The sequence below is a fragment of the Anomaloglossus baeobatrachus genome, chromosome 4, assembly GCF_048569485.1.
Source record: "Anomaloglossus baeobatrachus isolate aAnoBae1 chromosome 4, aAnoBae1.hap1, whole genome shotgun sequence".
Taxonomy (NCBI): domain Eukaryota; kingdom Metazoa; phylum Chordata; class Amphibia; order Anura; family Aromobatidae; genus Anomaloglossus; species Anomaloglossus baeobatrachus.
The window spans coordinates 437,817,334-437,833,164 of NC_134356.1; the positions used below are offsets into that span (position 1 = coordinate 437,817,334).

The window sequence follows — 15,831 nt, forward strand, 5'->3', positions numbered from 1 at the left end:
TGTACGTGTGACTGTATTAATCTGCGCCTGACAAGCTGAGATAGCTTGGAGTGCCCATACGGCTGCGAATGCTGGAGCAAAAGACGCGCCGATAGCTTCATAGATGGATTTCAACCATAGTTCCATCTGTCTGTCAGTGGCATCTTTGAGTGAAGCCCCATCTTCCACTGCAACTATGGATCTAGCCGCCAGTCTGGAGATTGGAGGATCCACCTTAGGACACTGAGTCCAGCCCTTGACAACATCAGGGGGGAAGGGATAACGTGTATCCCTAAGGCGCTTGGAAAAACGCTTGTCTGGACAATCTCGGTTTTTCTGGACTGCCTCTCTGAAGTCAGAGTGATCCAGAAACGTACTCAATGTACGCTTGGGAAACCTGAAACGGAATTTCTCCTGAGAAGCTGACTCCTCAATTGTAGGAGCTGGGGGAGAAATATCCAACACCTGATTGATGGTCGCTATAAGGTCATTCACTACGGCGTCACCTTCAGGTGTATCTAGGTTGAGAGCGGCTTCAGGATCAGAATCCTGATCTGTTACCTCCGCTTCATCCTCCAGAGAGTCCTCCTGCTGAGACCCTGAACAGTGTGATGAGGTGGAGGGAATTTCCCAGCGAGCCCGCTTAGGCGGCCTGGGACTGCGGTCCGTGTCAGAGACCTCACCCTGGGACCTATGGGTCACCCCAGGGGCATTTTGCTGTTCCAATTGAGGGGGACCTGGGGTCAAAGATTGAACAGTGCCCGGGGCCTGAATCACCGGTCTGGACTGTAAGGCTTCTAGTATTTTAGCAGACCATTTATCCATACTCTCAGACAGTTTGTCAGCAAAAGCTGCAAACTCCGTCCCTGTCACCTGGACAGTGGTAGCAGGTGGTTCCACCTGGGCCACCAGTAGCAGAGGCTCCGGCTGAGTAAGTGCCACAGGGGCCGAGCATTGCACACAATGAGGGTCAGTGGAACCTGCCGGTAGTATAGCTGCACATGAGGTACAGGTTGCAAAGTACGCCTGTGCTTTGGCACCCTTGCTTTTTGCTGTTATCTCCTCTGAGAACAATCCAGGAGGGAATATAGCCAAAAATCAACACAGCGACCGTACAGTGCAAATGTATAGCCTATAAGCCTATATATATATATATATATATATATATATATATATATATATATATATATATATATATATATATATATATATATATATATATATATATATATATATATATATATATATATATATATATATATATATATATATATATATATATATATATATATATATATATATATATATATATATATATAGCCTATAAATATTATATATATATAGCCTATAAATATTATATATATATATATATATATATATATATATATATATATATATATATATATATATATATATATATACACTTCGGCACTCAGTGGGGCCAGCACCACAGGTGCTGCTTACCGACCGCTCAGAGCGGTTGTGTGATCACCAGATTCCCTGCCTGGGTCTCCCTGTGTTGTCTCTCCTCTCCAGCGTCTGAATCGCTGACAGGAATGGCTGCCGGCGTTCTGTGGGGAGGAGGGGACCGTGGGCGTGCCCAAGAAAGTGCGGGAATCTAGTGCCCCAGTGTACTGAGTGAGGGGGGAGGAGGATACTAATGTATGCTCCAGCCCTCAGCGCTGACGATCTGTGCAGCGTCCCGCCCTTCCCCTGACTGGCAGGCCTGTGGGCGGGAATATGCGATACTAGGCCGCAGAAGCCGGGGACTAAAGTTATAAGCGCGGCCGGCAATAAGCGCGGCCCGCGCGGTAGTCCCCGGCGCACTAACACACCCAGCAGTGCTGCAATGTGTATGGCACAAGCGCTCCATGCGCGGTCCCCACGGGGACACAGAGTACCTCACAGTAGCAGGGCCTTGTCCCTGACGATACCCGGCTCCTATCCAGCAGATTCCCCAGGGGCTGCGGAGGGAGCACGGTCCCCGTGCCTGGAGACCGATTCGGATCCCACTTCACCCAGAGCCCATAAGGGATGGGGAAGGAAAACAGCATGTGGCTCCTGCCTGTGTACCCGCAATGGGTACCTCAACCTTAACAAACACCGCCGACAAAGTGGGGTGAGAAGGGAGCATGCTGGGGGCCCTGTTATGGGCCCTCTTTTCTTCCATCCGACCTAGTCAGCAGCTGCTGCTGACTAAGCTGTGGAGCTATGCGTGGATGTCAGCCTCCTTCGCACAAAGCATAAAAACTGAGGAGCCCGTGATGCACGGGGGGTGTATAGGCAGAAGGGGAGGGGCTTTACACTTTTAGTGTAATACTTTGTGTGGCCTCCGGAGGCATAAGCTATACACCCAATTGTCTGGGTCTCCCAATGGAGCGACAAAGAAAATAGACATTGCATGACGTATATGTTACAGGCAATATATGAAAACCCGACATTCTATAGAATACCTAGGCAATGTATACAATCCCTGTAATTTTCAGGCAAGGTATGAAATATCTGCGTTGTTCTATACTTTTCCCTAGGCATTACATAAAATGTCTAGGTATTATAAAGAATGATAAGAACTGCTCAGGCAAAGTCTGATATAATGCCCAGATTGGAAAAGTCTTTAGTAACAAAAAGTTAAAAAAGCTAATGAAAAAAGAAATTCTAAATAAACAACAGGATATCTTTACTGGGAAAAACACAAAGAAACAGAAGTGTCATTCCTGACTATTAGTCTTTAGTAACAAACAGTCAAAAACATGAAAGAAGAAATGCAAAATGAACAGGATATCTTTGCTTGGGGAAAAAAAAAAGAAATCAGAAGTGTCATTCCTGACTATTTGTTGCAGCACGGGAGGCTAGAATGGCATTTTAATGCTAAGGGTAACAGCCAGTTTCGCAGATCTGCTGCTGCCTGCTCTGTCCACCTACTTTTGGATGGACCACACCCCTGTAGTATTCTACACTCCGCCTGTTTGTCATTTAGGTATTCTATAGAATGACTAGGGAATGTATGAACATCTGATGTATTTCATACTTTGACGACTCATTACCGGCATTGTATACATTGCCTAGGTATTCTATAGAATGCCTGTTTTTACACATTGTCGTTAACATATACACTTATAACAGAGATTTAAGTGTAATATTCTGCGAAAAACAAATTGGGACGGCACCACCATTAAATATATAAGGTAATGGAAGTGTGCTCCAACCCATAAATAGAACCTAGAACACAACACATGGGGGAGAGTGGGCACAACTACACCAAACATGTACTGAAAGATCCAGAATAATGGAATGAAGCAAGAGGAGACCCTTGTTGCATGCAAAAAGTGTGAAAAAGTTTATTGATAACAGAGAAATATTATTAAGAACACTTAAAAATGGGGAAGATCAAAGGCGTGATCCACCCATGAGCAAATTGGCACATCACCACTAAAACCTCAAGAAATAATGCAAGTGGAACAACACCTATAGGCTCAAAAATAACAGTACCAAAAAAAAACCCAGTATACAGCAATACATAGTCACCAATGTAGGACTAACATTAATATGGTACAGATCAAAGAGAGCCAATACAATACCAGATGATAAGTAAATAGTGAGGAAGGAAGTGTGGGTGCGCCTGGCATATGTTTTTTTGAGCCTATAGGTTTTGTTCCATTTGCATTTTTCCATGAGGTTTTAGTGGTGATGTGCCAATTTGCTCATGGGTGGATCACCCCTTTGATCTTCCCCATTTTTAAGTGTTCTTAATAATATTTCTCTGTGTTAGCAATAAACCTTTTCACACGTTTTGCATGCAACAAGGGTCTCCTCTTGTTTCATTCCATTATTCTGGATCTTCCAGTACATGTTTGGTGTAGTTGTGCCCACTCTCCCCCATGTGTTGGGCTCTAGGTAATATTCTGCAAAGGTACAAACCTTCCCTCCGTACAAATGTACATGACTATTTCCAAAAAAGAAACAGTTAAACAGCCTAACTGCATAGATTAACACAAATTAAAAAAATAAGGTTAGATTTAACAACTCTGTCCAGCTTAAAAATTGTTTGCCAACCATGTCACTCCATAGTATATCCCTGTTTATGTCCACCCCTCTTCCTCCCGCCTGGTCATCAAATCAATCTCTCCCCACAGCGCCCCCCTGAGTTCATGGCAACATATGAGTTAGCCAGATGCTTAACTCCAAAACAACTCTCTTCATTGCAAACATAATAGATGATCTAACATGCCATCTTGAACCAACACTTCAGAGGGAAGACCCAGGACTTCCATCCATGGTTGCCAAATTCTGTAAAACTTACTCAGTGCTTTCCTTTTTAAGTAAACTCCTCTTTCCAGTCTAAGGACATTATTAATCTTATTTTTAAGCTCCGTTGTAGTCAGAGGTGAGGCATCTAGCCAGTGATACGCCAACAATTTCCTTGCTTGATAAAGAAAGCGTACTATACCTAATGCCACTGGAGAATCCGGATCTGTCCCCCCTCCCACAGACCTGCCAAACAGATATGGGGCGAGGGCTGTATTTGAATATGATACATCTGTTCTATAAGTCCCAGGGTTTGCTTCCAGAAGTCCTCGATATGCCCACATGACATGCATTAAATTGGCATCGTCTTGCCCACATCTAACACATATGCACAATCTTATATATGAAGTGTTCTGTATACCCTATGAATAAGGAACAGCTGAGAGCCTCTGACACTCCAAAACTGCCATTTTGGGAGGGGTCAAAGATTTCTGATCATATATTAAATCTGATCTACAACATATTGGTCACTGTAGCCTTAATGGTCTCAGAGCTGTACTGTATCTCCTAATTTCTCATCTTATTGCCCTTTGCCTTATCACAAGTAATATTTCCATCCACTTTTGGCTATGTGCGCACTAGACCGTTTTTCCCGCGGATTTACCCGCGGATTTGCCCCGGAAATTTCTTGAGAAATGTCTGCAATCTTTGTGCAGACATTTCCCATGAAATTCAATGAGAAAAAAAAATAGCTGTGCGCACTGTGCGGATTTTTCTCAAGAAAATTTCTTGAGAAAATTTTCTCGAGAAACTTTCTTGAGAAAATGTGCATGTCCATTAATTTCCGCAGGTACCTGCGGTATTCCGGGGGTATTCCGCAGGTAGCAATGATGTGCGGTATACCACCGGAATAGCCGCGATTTACCTGCGGTAATGCCCATCGCTGCCTGCGGTTTTGCAGGAAGCGATGTCATTATGCCAGGAAGAGGAGCAGAGGAAACACACGTCACACTCCCTGGACGCCGCACAGAAGCACTTCCGTGCGACCTCCAGGTGTCTGTGCAGTGTGTGTCCTGCTCCGGCCTCGCGGCTGCCTGCACTGCAGGGTGTCAGTGTCTGCCCGCAGTGTCAGCAGCCTGTCACGCTGCAGCGCAGGCAGACACTGACATCCTGCAGTGCTGGGAGCCGCGGGGATGACGATCGCTGCTGTCAGGAGGTGAGATCATTACCTGCTGTGACGATCTCCTGCCTCCTGACGTCACCGCGGTCACTGCTGTCTAGGGCCGACTCGCGAGCGGCCCGAGACTGTCACTAGCGGTGACGTCACGGGCTCTCGCGATAAGTCAGTGACAGCGCTGACGTCAGCAGTACAGGAGATGATCACAGAAGGTAATGATCTCATCTATGCTCCTGATGGCAGCGCTCGTCATCCCCTGCAGTGACCTGAGCTGACCTATTGATGTTAGCTCAGGTCACTGCATTGCTCTCCCAGCCAATGGGGAACATTCTGTTTTTCATTGACTGGGACAGCGACTATGGTATGGATCGCCGTGCCCCCCCCCCCCCCCCCCTTATTGGATTACGCCGGACGTGGAATTGATTGTGCTCTTTTCAATAAATTGGTTAAAGAGGGAATGTTTTGGGGAGTGTTTTTTCAAATAAAACTTTTTTTGTTGTCTATTTTTTAATTATTACTAACTGGGTTGGTGATGTCGGGTATCTGATAGACGCCTGACCTCACCAACCCCAGGGCTTGATGCCAGGTGACATTACACATCTGGCATCAACCCCATATATTACCCCGTTTGCCAACGCACCAGGGCGCGGGATGAGTTGGGGCAAAGCGCCAGGATTGGCACGTCTAATGGATGCGCCACTTCTGGGGCGGCTGCGGCCTGCTATTTTTAGGCTGGGGAGTGTCCAATAACAGTGGACCTCCCTAGTCTGAGAATATCAGACCCCAGCTGTCCGCTTTACCTTGGCTGGTGATCCAATATGGGGGGGACCCCACGTTTTTTGTTTTAAATTATTTATATAATTTAAAATAACAGCGTGGGGTGCCCACTGTTTTGGATTATCAGCCAAGGTGAAGCTGCCAGCGGTGGTCTGCAGGCTGCAGCCGTCTGCTTTACCCTAGCTGGCTACAAAAAATGGGGGGACCTCACGTCATTTTTTTTTAATTATTTATTTATTTTATGGCTAAATACAAGGCTAAGCACCCTTTAGGCTACTTTCACACATCCGGCTTGAGCTCTGCGGCTCAATCCGGCTGTGCAAGCTATGCAACGGATGCGGTGAAAACACCGCATCCTTTGCATAGGTTTTTCCTTTGCGGCCAGTCCGGTTTTTGCCGCTTGCGGCATGCTACTAAGCATGCGCAGTGGCAAAAACCGCATGCGGCGGCCGGATGCGGTTATTGCCGCATCGCGCCGCATCCGGCCGCCATAGGCATGTATTGAAAAATGTGCCGCATCGGCCGAATGCGGCGCGATGCGGTTTTTTTTGCCGCACGAAAAAACGTGCCAGGCAATGTTCCATCCGGCCGCCGCATCGGCTACATCTGCCGCATGCGGCAAAAAACGGACGGAACGCAAGGCCATGCGGCACAATGCGGCACTAATTAAAGTCTATGCAGGAAAATCGCAACCGGCAGCAAAAAAAAACGGTTGCGATTTTCATGCAAAGTGCCGGATTGTGCCGCATAGCAAAAACCGGAGGTGTGAAAGTAGCCTAAGTGCCACATGAAAGTCACTAAAGGGTGCCAGCTTAGAAAATGCAGGGAGGTGGAACATTATATAGGTTTTTCTCATCTATCTATCTATCTATCTATCCCTCTATCTATCAATCTATCCCTCTATCTATCCATCTATCCCTCTATCTATCTATCTATCTATCTATCCATCCATCTATCCCTCTATCCCTCTATCTATTCATCTATCTATCCCTCTATCTATCTATCTATCTATCCCTCTATCCCTCTATCCCTCTATCTATCTATCTATCTATCCCTCTATCTATCTATTCATCTATCTATCTATCCCTCTATCCCTCTATCTATCTATCTATCCCTCTATCTATTCATCTATCTATCTATCCCTCTATCTATCTATCTATTCATCTATCCATCTTTCCCTCTATCCATTATCTGTCTATCGATTATCTTTATTATTTATTGCAGGGACAAACCTGCGGTAAATCCGCGGCAAATTCGCGGCAAATCCGCGGCAAAAACGCATGCGGATTTGGTGCGGATTTTTTCCGCAGGTCCGGAAATCTTTCACTGGCAGAAGTTTCTCAAGAAATTTTCTTGAGAAACTTCACATTTCTAGTGCGCACATAGCCTTAGTTTTTGTTACTTTCTGACAACACATCCCCATTCATTAGTCTATACATTCTTGTCACTCACAAGCTCGGATACGATTCTGTATCCCTGAGACGTGGGGAAGTTTCCGATTCAACCTTAATACACAAGGTCAAAAAAACAAAGAGGATATATCAATAAATATTGTGAAGACCACAACATACCAGCAGGAATGGTCCCTTGGCTGCCCAGTCTCTTGAGTTACCGGATCCATATTTTTTCCCAGCTAAAATAATTAGTGGGATATCGGATTTCTGATATAAATCTGCGGCTTCAAATACATCCATCTAGGCAAAATAAGGAGCCAGTTTAATGCACAATGTCTGTTAGAAACTTGGATCTGATTTTACATGTTTTACAGAAATGGGGGAAGAAAAAAATCTCCACATAAAACTTTCAAAAGAAAGACAAATTTGTTCCAGTTTATGTACAACATTCTGTATGCGCTGTGTTTTGTGATATAATCCCCAAAGGCCCTTCAACAGACACAGATTGAAAACACCCCATGCTGGCTACCTGCAGCTGCTAATAGAGGGAGCATACCGCTATACCCTGAACTCCATAACTAGCGTGACGTAAGCGCTCATGTTCTGTCTACTGGGACAGATAGTCACCATGTTATGTACAGTGGGGAACATAAGCATTTGCTACACTGCCGTTTTTGCAAGGAATAGAGAGATCTGTAATTTTTATCATAGGTACACTTCAACTGTGACAGACGAAAAAAAAAAAAAAAAATCCAGAAAATCACATTGTATGATTTTTAAATAAATTTGCCTTTTATTGCATGAAATAAGTATTTGATCATCTAGCAACCAGCAAGATTTTTGGCTCATAGACCTGTTTTTTTTTTTTTCCTTTAAGAAGCCGTCCTACTCTGCACTCACTACCTGTATTAATTGCACCTGTCCAAATCAGTTACCTGTATATAAAAACACCTGGTCACACTCTCCATCAATCCCACTCCAACCTCTCCACCATGGCCAAGACCAAAGGGCTGTCTAATGATACCAGGGACAAAATAGTAAACCTGCACAAGGCTGCAATGTGCTACAGGACAATAGGAAAACAGCATAGTGAAGGCATCATATTTTGCAGGTGGTTTTCTACATAAGGGACAGGACAACGGCATCGTATTGAAGGGAAGATGGTTGGGGTCATGTATCACAAGATTTTGACTAACAACTTCCTTCCCTCAGTAAGAGCATTGAAGATGGGTCATGGCTGGGTCTTCCAGCATAACAAGTCTCCAGACCTGAACCCAATAGAAAATCTTTGGAGGGAGCTGAAACTCAATGTTGCCCAGTGACAGCCCCAAAACCTGAAAGATCTGTATGGAGGAGTGGGCCAAAATCCCTGCTGCACTGTGGGCAAAGTTTGTAAAGAGCCACAGGAATCGTCTGACCTCTGTAATTGCAAACAAAGTATTTTGTACCAAATATTAAGTTCTGTTTTCCAATTGCATCAAATACTTATTATATCCAAAGAAAAAATTAAAAAAAAAAAAATTAAAAATAAAAAAATCATACAATGCTACAATGTGATTTTCTGGTTTTTTTTTTTTTTTGAGGTGGGGGGGGGTCGGGGTTCTGTCAGTCACTGTTGAAGTGTACCTATAATAAAAATTACAGACCAGTCCATTCTTTGTAGGTGAGGAAACTTGCAAAATCTGCAGTTTATCAAAAACTTATTTTCCTCATGTTATATAGCCAATATTAGTAAAATAACTGAGCCCTTAGGAGGAAATTATGGAGGAATTTTACTTTGCAGGACGTGTAGAATTATTAGTCATCATTCTTCGGCACATTCAAACAAAATAAAACACATAGGTTTATATTATGCAGTTGCAGAGATCTCAAATATCTTTTATATATTAGTTGAATATTCCAACACTGTATGAGCAGATAAAAAGTACAGGCATCAGTAATAGCAGATCTCCAATATTTTATAAAAGCTATTTTAATGGAATTTCCTGGAGGGTGTCATTTTTTTATGAACAGTCCTAAGTAAAGACTTGAACAGAGCGTTTTAAGGGAATCGGTCAGTAGGATTACCCTTACTAAGCCATCTATATAGGCATGTAGGTCATAGGAAGATAAATAAAATTATCCCTTGATATCTGCGATTCGATGTCTTATTTCAGTGCAATCATTGATTTTCTTATATGTAAATGAGCTGTTCCAGGCTTTGGGCCGGACACTACTCTTGCATGAGAATCTGCCTCCAGAGCTTATAAATAAAAAGGAACGATACCAGTGTGCGACATGTAACTGACACAGAACAATAGACCTTTGTCTTCTTACAAACACATTTGCAGGAGCTCTCACAGCTCTGCTGTATAGCTACAATATTGCTGTGAGATGGAAGCTGAAGTACTGGGAGGACCTGAGAGCACTGACCGCGTTCTCTTCTATTTATAATAAGCTCTGGAGACAGATTCTCATGCAGATCAGTGTCCTGCCCATAGCCTGGAACAGCCCATTTATATAGAAGAAAAAAGAAGATTTTGTGTACTCACCGTAAAATATTTCTCGGAGCCTCCATTTGGGCTACGCCGCTGATTTGATCCTGGTAAGGACACTGGGGAAGCAAATAAGTCAAAAGAAAACTCCAGGAGCTGACGGAAAGAAAACTAGGACTCTTTGGCAATACGGAAAATAAGAAGAACAGGGGAATATTCAAGTCTGCTGACTGAATGAAACCCCCTAGGTTCCATGGAGGTAATCCCCATAGCGGACATGCCATTCTGCAGGGTGTGAAGGAACACACCAGTATGTGAGCCTGCAATCAAGAGAAGAATTGTCCTACCATTGTGCCTAGAAGGTTTAACACCACCCCCCCCCCCTCAAAAAAACAACAACAACAAAACCTAGGGAACTGGTGTAAGACCATGCCAACATGGAGAACAATCATACAACTCACAGTGGAGCTGTCCATGTTGAGATCAGAACCCAGGACCCAAGTGCTTCAAGGCAACAGAGCTAACCAACGAGCTGTCATGGTGCTGCTGCTGCGATAGGATGAAAATAACTTCGGAATGGTGAAAGATGAGAAGGAAAATGACCGACTGGCTGTGAGGGCGGCCTGCTGCTGTGGCTATTGTCTGTCTGTCCCAAATGGACGACAGTCCTGAAAGGAGAAACAATGTATCCTCTGCATGAGGAACCACTATCTTGACATGAGTCACCACGATGATGCCAAGAACTGTCGGCAGCTGTAAGGAGAGTACACACAGCTACTTACACACATGGCCAATCTGTTCTGCGAAGTCCAACATCAGGTTGAAGGAACCATGGAAGGTTGCCTGGAGCAGGATAACTGGACAGGCATGGACAGCCTGATGTCAACGCAATCAGCAGAGAAAACTGGGCTCTGAACTGCATGGGCAGCCTTAGCCAAAGATTCTGTCGCCGGAATGAGCTGTTCGGTGAAAACAGCGCTAAACATGAGAAGCGTAATCTAGTCACCAGGAGGGAAAGACCAGAATACAGCTAGAAATACTGAAAAAAGATACAAATTCTTTCAGTAGGAGGAGGAGAGGATATGCATCCGAGAAATTCAGGAGCTGGTTACTGGCGTGAAGAGGCTCTCATACCTTGACTGTAATTGTTGAAGGATTTGCAGTGATCTGAATTCTGTAAGAAAGAAGAGGTGCCAACTAACAGACATGGAGGCCAACGCAACGAAATCACCTGAGACCATTGGAATTGCGCTTTCATCAGCCATGTGGTTCATAGTAGGTGGTCGGTCCAACTCACTGTATAGTGGACAGATAACAAGGACCACTGTTGTGATTAGACATAGTTTGAAGTAGATGGTGGATCTGACTCACTGGATAGTAGACAGGGCCCTTGAATGGCTGCTATGATCATTCACGTGGTACATGGTAGATATGACTCAATGGATAGTGATCAGAGCACTAGGACTGCTGCTCCGATTAGCCAAATTCCTAACTTGAACACTTTTTTTTTTTTGTAACGGTTTAGGTTTGCTCATCTCTACTCCAGACACCATGGATGAATCAGACCCACAACTGAATAGAGGAGTGGCTGGGGAGGAAAGGGATGCACTCCAGACCCCAGCAGCAGAAGCTCCAGAGCTAAAGGCGAGGGAGCTGTGTTTGTAGGAGCAAGGGGGAGCGTATGAGTTGGAAAATCCGATTCACCCATGAAAGCGAATGGAACCCTAGGGATGGATGCAGAAATATGCAGACACTCAAGTACGAGACGAAGGTCTAGGAAAACCTTTGATAGGTTCTTCATTGACTGATCGCTTTGCAGCCCGCTCAGCGGGTATGGGCAATCTCAGGTTATGGCAGTGGAGGGGCTCTTGTGCGTTCGACAGAAGCATTGCTGCACACGGAGCAGAGTGCTGTGAGCTGACTTGATGGCAAACCTTTTCTTATGGGATGAGCAGATATAATGCAAGACTACAGGGATGGGATGGAGAGAGGTAGAGAGTGATTCTCCCCAAGATTAGGCACTAATTCTGGAGGTAAATGGGGATGGCTAGTGAAAACTACCAAAATGACAGAGCCTATGCTGTTCTTGAAAAATAGAAGCAATCCTGATATCAGAAAACCAGAGCTCACTGCTGATGCTGGAGCCGGAAGAAAGAAAGATGGCGTTGAAAAGGGAAGAAAGGGGTGTGGATACCCTAATCCCTTGAATGCAGTGAATTGGATGCACTGAATTGGAGAGACTGGGGCTGAGGTAGGCTGAGGAGAAGTTGGCGGGGCCAAAAACGGGCGCGAGTACTGTCTACATGCACGCGATTGGAAGACTAGGCTTCAATGAAGCCGGGACCTATATTTAGGACGATATCCGCCGGTGGTAGTGGACCAGCGCAGACAGAACTGGAAAAGGTCGGATGGGCATGAAAATGGAGTCTGTTTTTCTATAGGCAGAACGGAGCACCACTGCCAAAAGAACCTGAAAGAAGAGCACAAGTAGCTTTTCCTAAAGATGAAACCAGCTCCTTCACAGACTTGGAAACTGGTCTTAAGGAGTCCCGTGGAGGGTAGTCCCTGGTACAGGTCCCTCTTCCCTCCCTGCGCTGTTTCACTCTAGTGGGCGAGCGGTGCTAGAAATGGATGGCATGGACTGTCCACCTGGATGCTTTAACCACGTAAGTGTTAGAAGAAAAGGACCTGCCGGATAAACGAGAGGGTATGATGTAAATCAAACCCCACTGTTCTCTCGGTCACTTAGTCAGTGAGAGTGACTCTACCACTCATTTTACTCAAACAAGCTGAGTCTGAAAGACATAAAAGGAATTACACAAAGAAGGGAATTTTGTTTACTTACCGTAAATTCCTTTTCTTCTAGCGCCAATTGGGAGACCCAGACAATCGAGTGTATAGCTTCTGCCTCCGGAGGCCACACAAAGTATTACACTAAAAGTGTAAAGCCCCTCCCCTTCTGCCTATACACCCCCCGTGCATCACGGGCTCCTCAGTTTTGGTGCAAAAGCAAGAAGGAGGAAAAGTTATAAATTGGTTTAAAGTAAATTCAATCCGAAGGAATTTCGGAGAACTGAAACCATTCAACATGAACAACATGTGTACACAAAGAACAACAGCCCGAAGGGAACAGGGGCGGGTGCTGGGTCTCCCAATTGGAGCTAGAAGAAAAGGAATTTACGGTAAGTAAACAAAATTCCCTTCTTCTTTGTCGCTCCATTGGGAGACCCAGACAATTGGGACGTCCAAAAGCAGTCCCTGGGTGGGTAAAATAATACCTCGTAATAGAGCCGTAAAACGGCCCTTTCCTACAGGTGGGCAACTGCCGCCTGAAGGACTCGCCTACCTAGGCTGGCATCCGCCGAAGCATAGGTATGCACCTGATAGTGTTTCGTGAAAGTGTGCAGGCTCGACCAGGTAGCCGCCTGACACCTGCTGAGCCGTAGCCTGGTGCCGCAAAGCCCAGGACGCACCCACGGCTCTGGTAGAATGGGCTTTCAGCCCTGAGGGAACCGGAAGCCCAGAAGATCGGTAAGCTTCGAGAATTGGTTCCTTGATCCACAGAGCCAGGGTTGATTTGGAAGCTTGTGACCCTTTACGCTGGCCAGCGACAAAAACAAAGAGTGTATCCGAGCGGCGCAGGGGTGCCGTACGGGAAATGTAGAGTCTGAGTGCTCTCACCAGATCTAACAAGTGCAACTCCTTTTCACACTGGTGAACAGGAGGAGGACAAAAAGAGGGTAAGGAGATATCCTGATTGAGATGAAAGGGGGATACCACCTTAGGGAGAAATTCCGGAACCGGATGCAGAACCACCTTGTCCTGGTGAAACAGGGCTTTGCATGACAGCGCTGCTAGCTCAGACACTCTCCGAAGTGATGTGACTGCTACTAGGAAAACCACTTTCTGTGAAAGGCGTGAGAGAGAAATATCCTTCATTGGCTCGAAAGGTGGTTTCTGAAGAGCCATCAGCACCCTGTTCAGATCCCAGGGTTCTAACGGCCGCTTGTAAGGAGGGACTATGTGACAAACCCCCTGCAGGAACGTGCGTACCTGTGGAAGTCTGGCCAGGCGCTTCTGAAAAAACACAGAGCGCTGAGACTTGTCCCTTAAGAGAGCCGAGCGACAACCCTTTTTCCAATCCGGATTGAAGGAAGGAAAGAAAAGTGGGCAAGGCAAATGGCCAGGGAGAAAAAACCCTGATCAGAGCACCAAGATAGGAATATCCTCCACGTCCTGTGGTAGATCTTGGCGGACGTTGGTTTCCTAGCCTGTCTCATAGTGGCAATGACCTCTTGAGATAACCCTGAAGACGCTAGGATCCAGGACTCAATGGCCACACAGTCAGGTTGAGGGCCGCAGAATTCAGGTGGAAAAACGGCCCTTGAGACAGCAAGTCTGGTCGGTCTGGTAGTGCCCACGGTTGACCCACCGTGAGATGCCACAGATCTGGGTACCACGACCTCCTTGGCCAGTCTGGAGCGACGAGGATGGCGCGGCGGCAGTCGGACCTGATCTTGCGTAACACTCTGGGCAACAGTGCCAGAGGAGGAAACACATAAGGGAGTTGAAACTGCGACCAATCCTGAACTAAGGCGTCTGCCGCCAGAGCTCTGTGATCTTGAGACCGTGCCATGAATGTCGGGACCTTGTTGTTGTGCAGTGACGCCATTAGGTCGACGTCCGGCATCCCCCAGCAGCAACAGATCTCCTGAAACACGTCCGGGTGAAGGGACCATTCCCCTGCGTCCATGCCCTGGCGACTGAGAAAGTCTGCTTCCCAGTTTTCTACGCCCGGGATGTGAACTGCGGATATGGTGGAGGCCGTGGCTTCCACCCACATCAGAATCCGCCGGACTTCCTGGAAGGCTTGCCGACTGCGTGTTCCTCCTTGGTGGTTGATGTATGCAACCGCTGTGGAGTTGTCCGACTGAATTCGGATCTGCTTGCCTTCCAGCCACGGCTGGAACGCCTTTAGGGCAAGATACACTGCCCTTATCTCCAGAACATTGATCTGAAGGGAGGACTCTGTCGGAGTCCAGGTTCCCTGAGCCCTGTGGTGGAGAAAGACCGCTCCCCACCCTGACAGGCTCGCGTCCGTCGTGACCACAGCCCATGACGGGGGAAGGAAGGATTTCCCCTTCGACAGAGAAGTGGGGAGAAGCCACCACTGAAGGGAGGCCTTGGCTGCCCGTGAAAGGGAGACGTTCCTGTCTAGGGACGTCGACTTCCTGTCCCATTTGCGGAGAATGTCCCATTGAAGTGGACGCAGATGAAACTGCGCAAAAGGAACTGCCTCCATTGCTGCTACCATCTTCCCTAGGAAGTGCATGAGGCGCCTCAGGGGGTGTGACTGGCCTTGAAGGAGAGATTGCACCCCTGTCTGTAGTGAACGCTGTTTGTCCAGCGGAAGCTTCACTATCGCTGAGAGAGTATGAAACTCCATGCCAAGATATGTCAGTGATTGGGCCGGTGTCAGATTTGACTTTGGAAAATTGATGATCCACCCGAAACTCTGGAGAGTCTCCAGAGCAATGTTCAGGCTGTGTTGGCATGCCACTTGAGAGGGTGCCTTGACAAGCAGATCGTCTAAGTAAGGGATCACCGAGTGTCCCTGAGAGTGTAGGACTGCTACCACTGCTGCCATGACCTTGGTGAAGACCCGTGGGGCTGTCGCCAGGCCGAAAGGCAGTGCCACGAACTGAAGGTGTTCGTCCCCTATGGCGAAGCGCAGGAAGCGCTGATGCTCTGGTGCAATCGGTACGTGGAGATAAGCATCTTTGAT

General features: G+C 46.3%; 1 protein-coding gene across 2 annotated transcripts in view; it reads right to left on the reverse strand.

Moving 5' to 3' along the window:
• The window catches only part of IREB2 (iron responsive element binding protein 2), a 175,600-nt gene that overhangs the window by 20,551 nt on the left and 139,218 nt on the right, over positions 1–15,831 (reverse strand). For both annotated transcript variants that reach the window (XM_075345495.1, XM_075345494.1), the window contains exon 21: positions 7,750–7,872. In XM_075345495.1, coding sequence (XP_075201610.1) covers positions 7,750–7,872 — 123 coding nt within the window. The remainder of the gene's footprint in view (positions 1–7,749; positions 7,873–15,831) is intronic.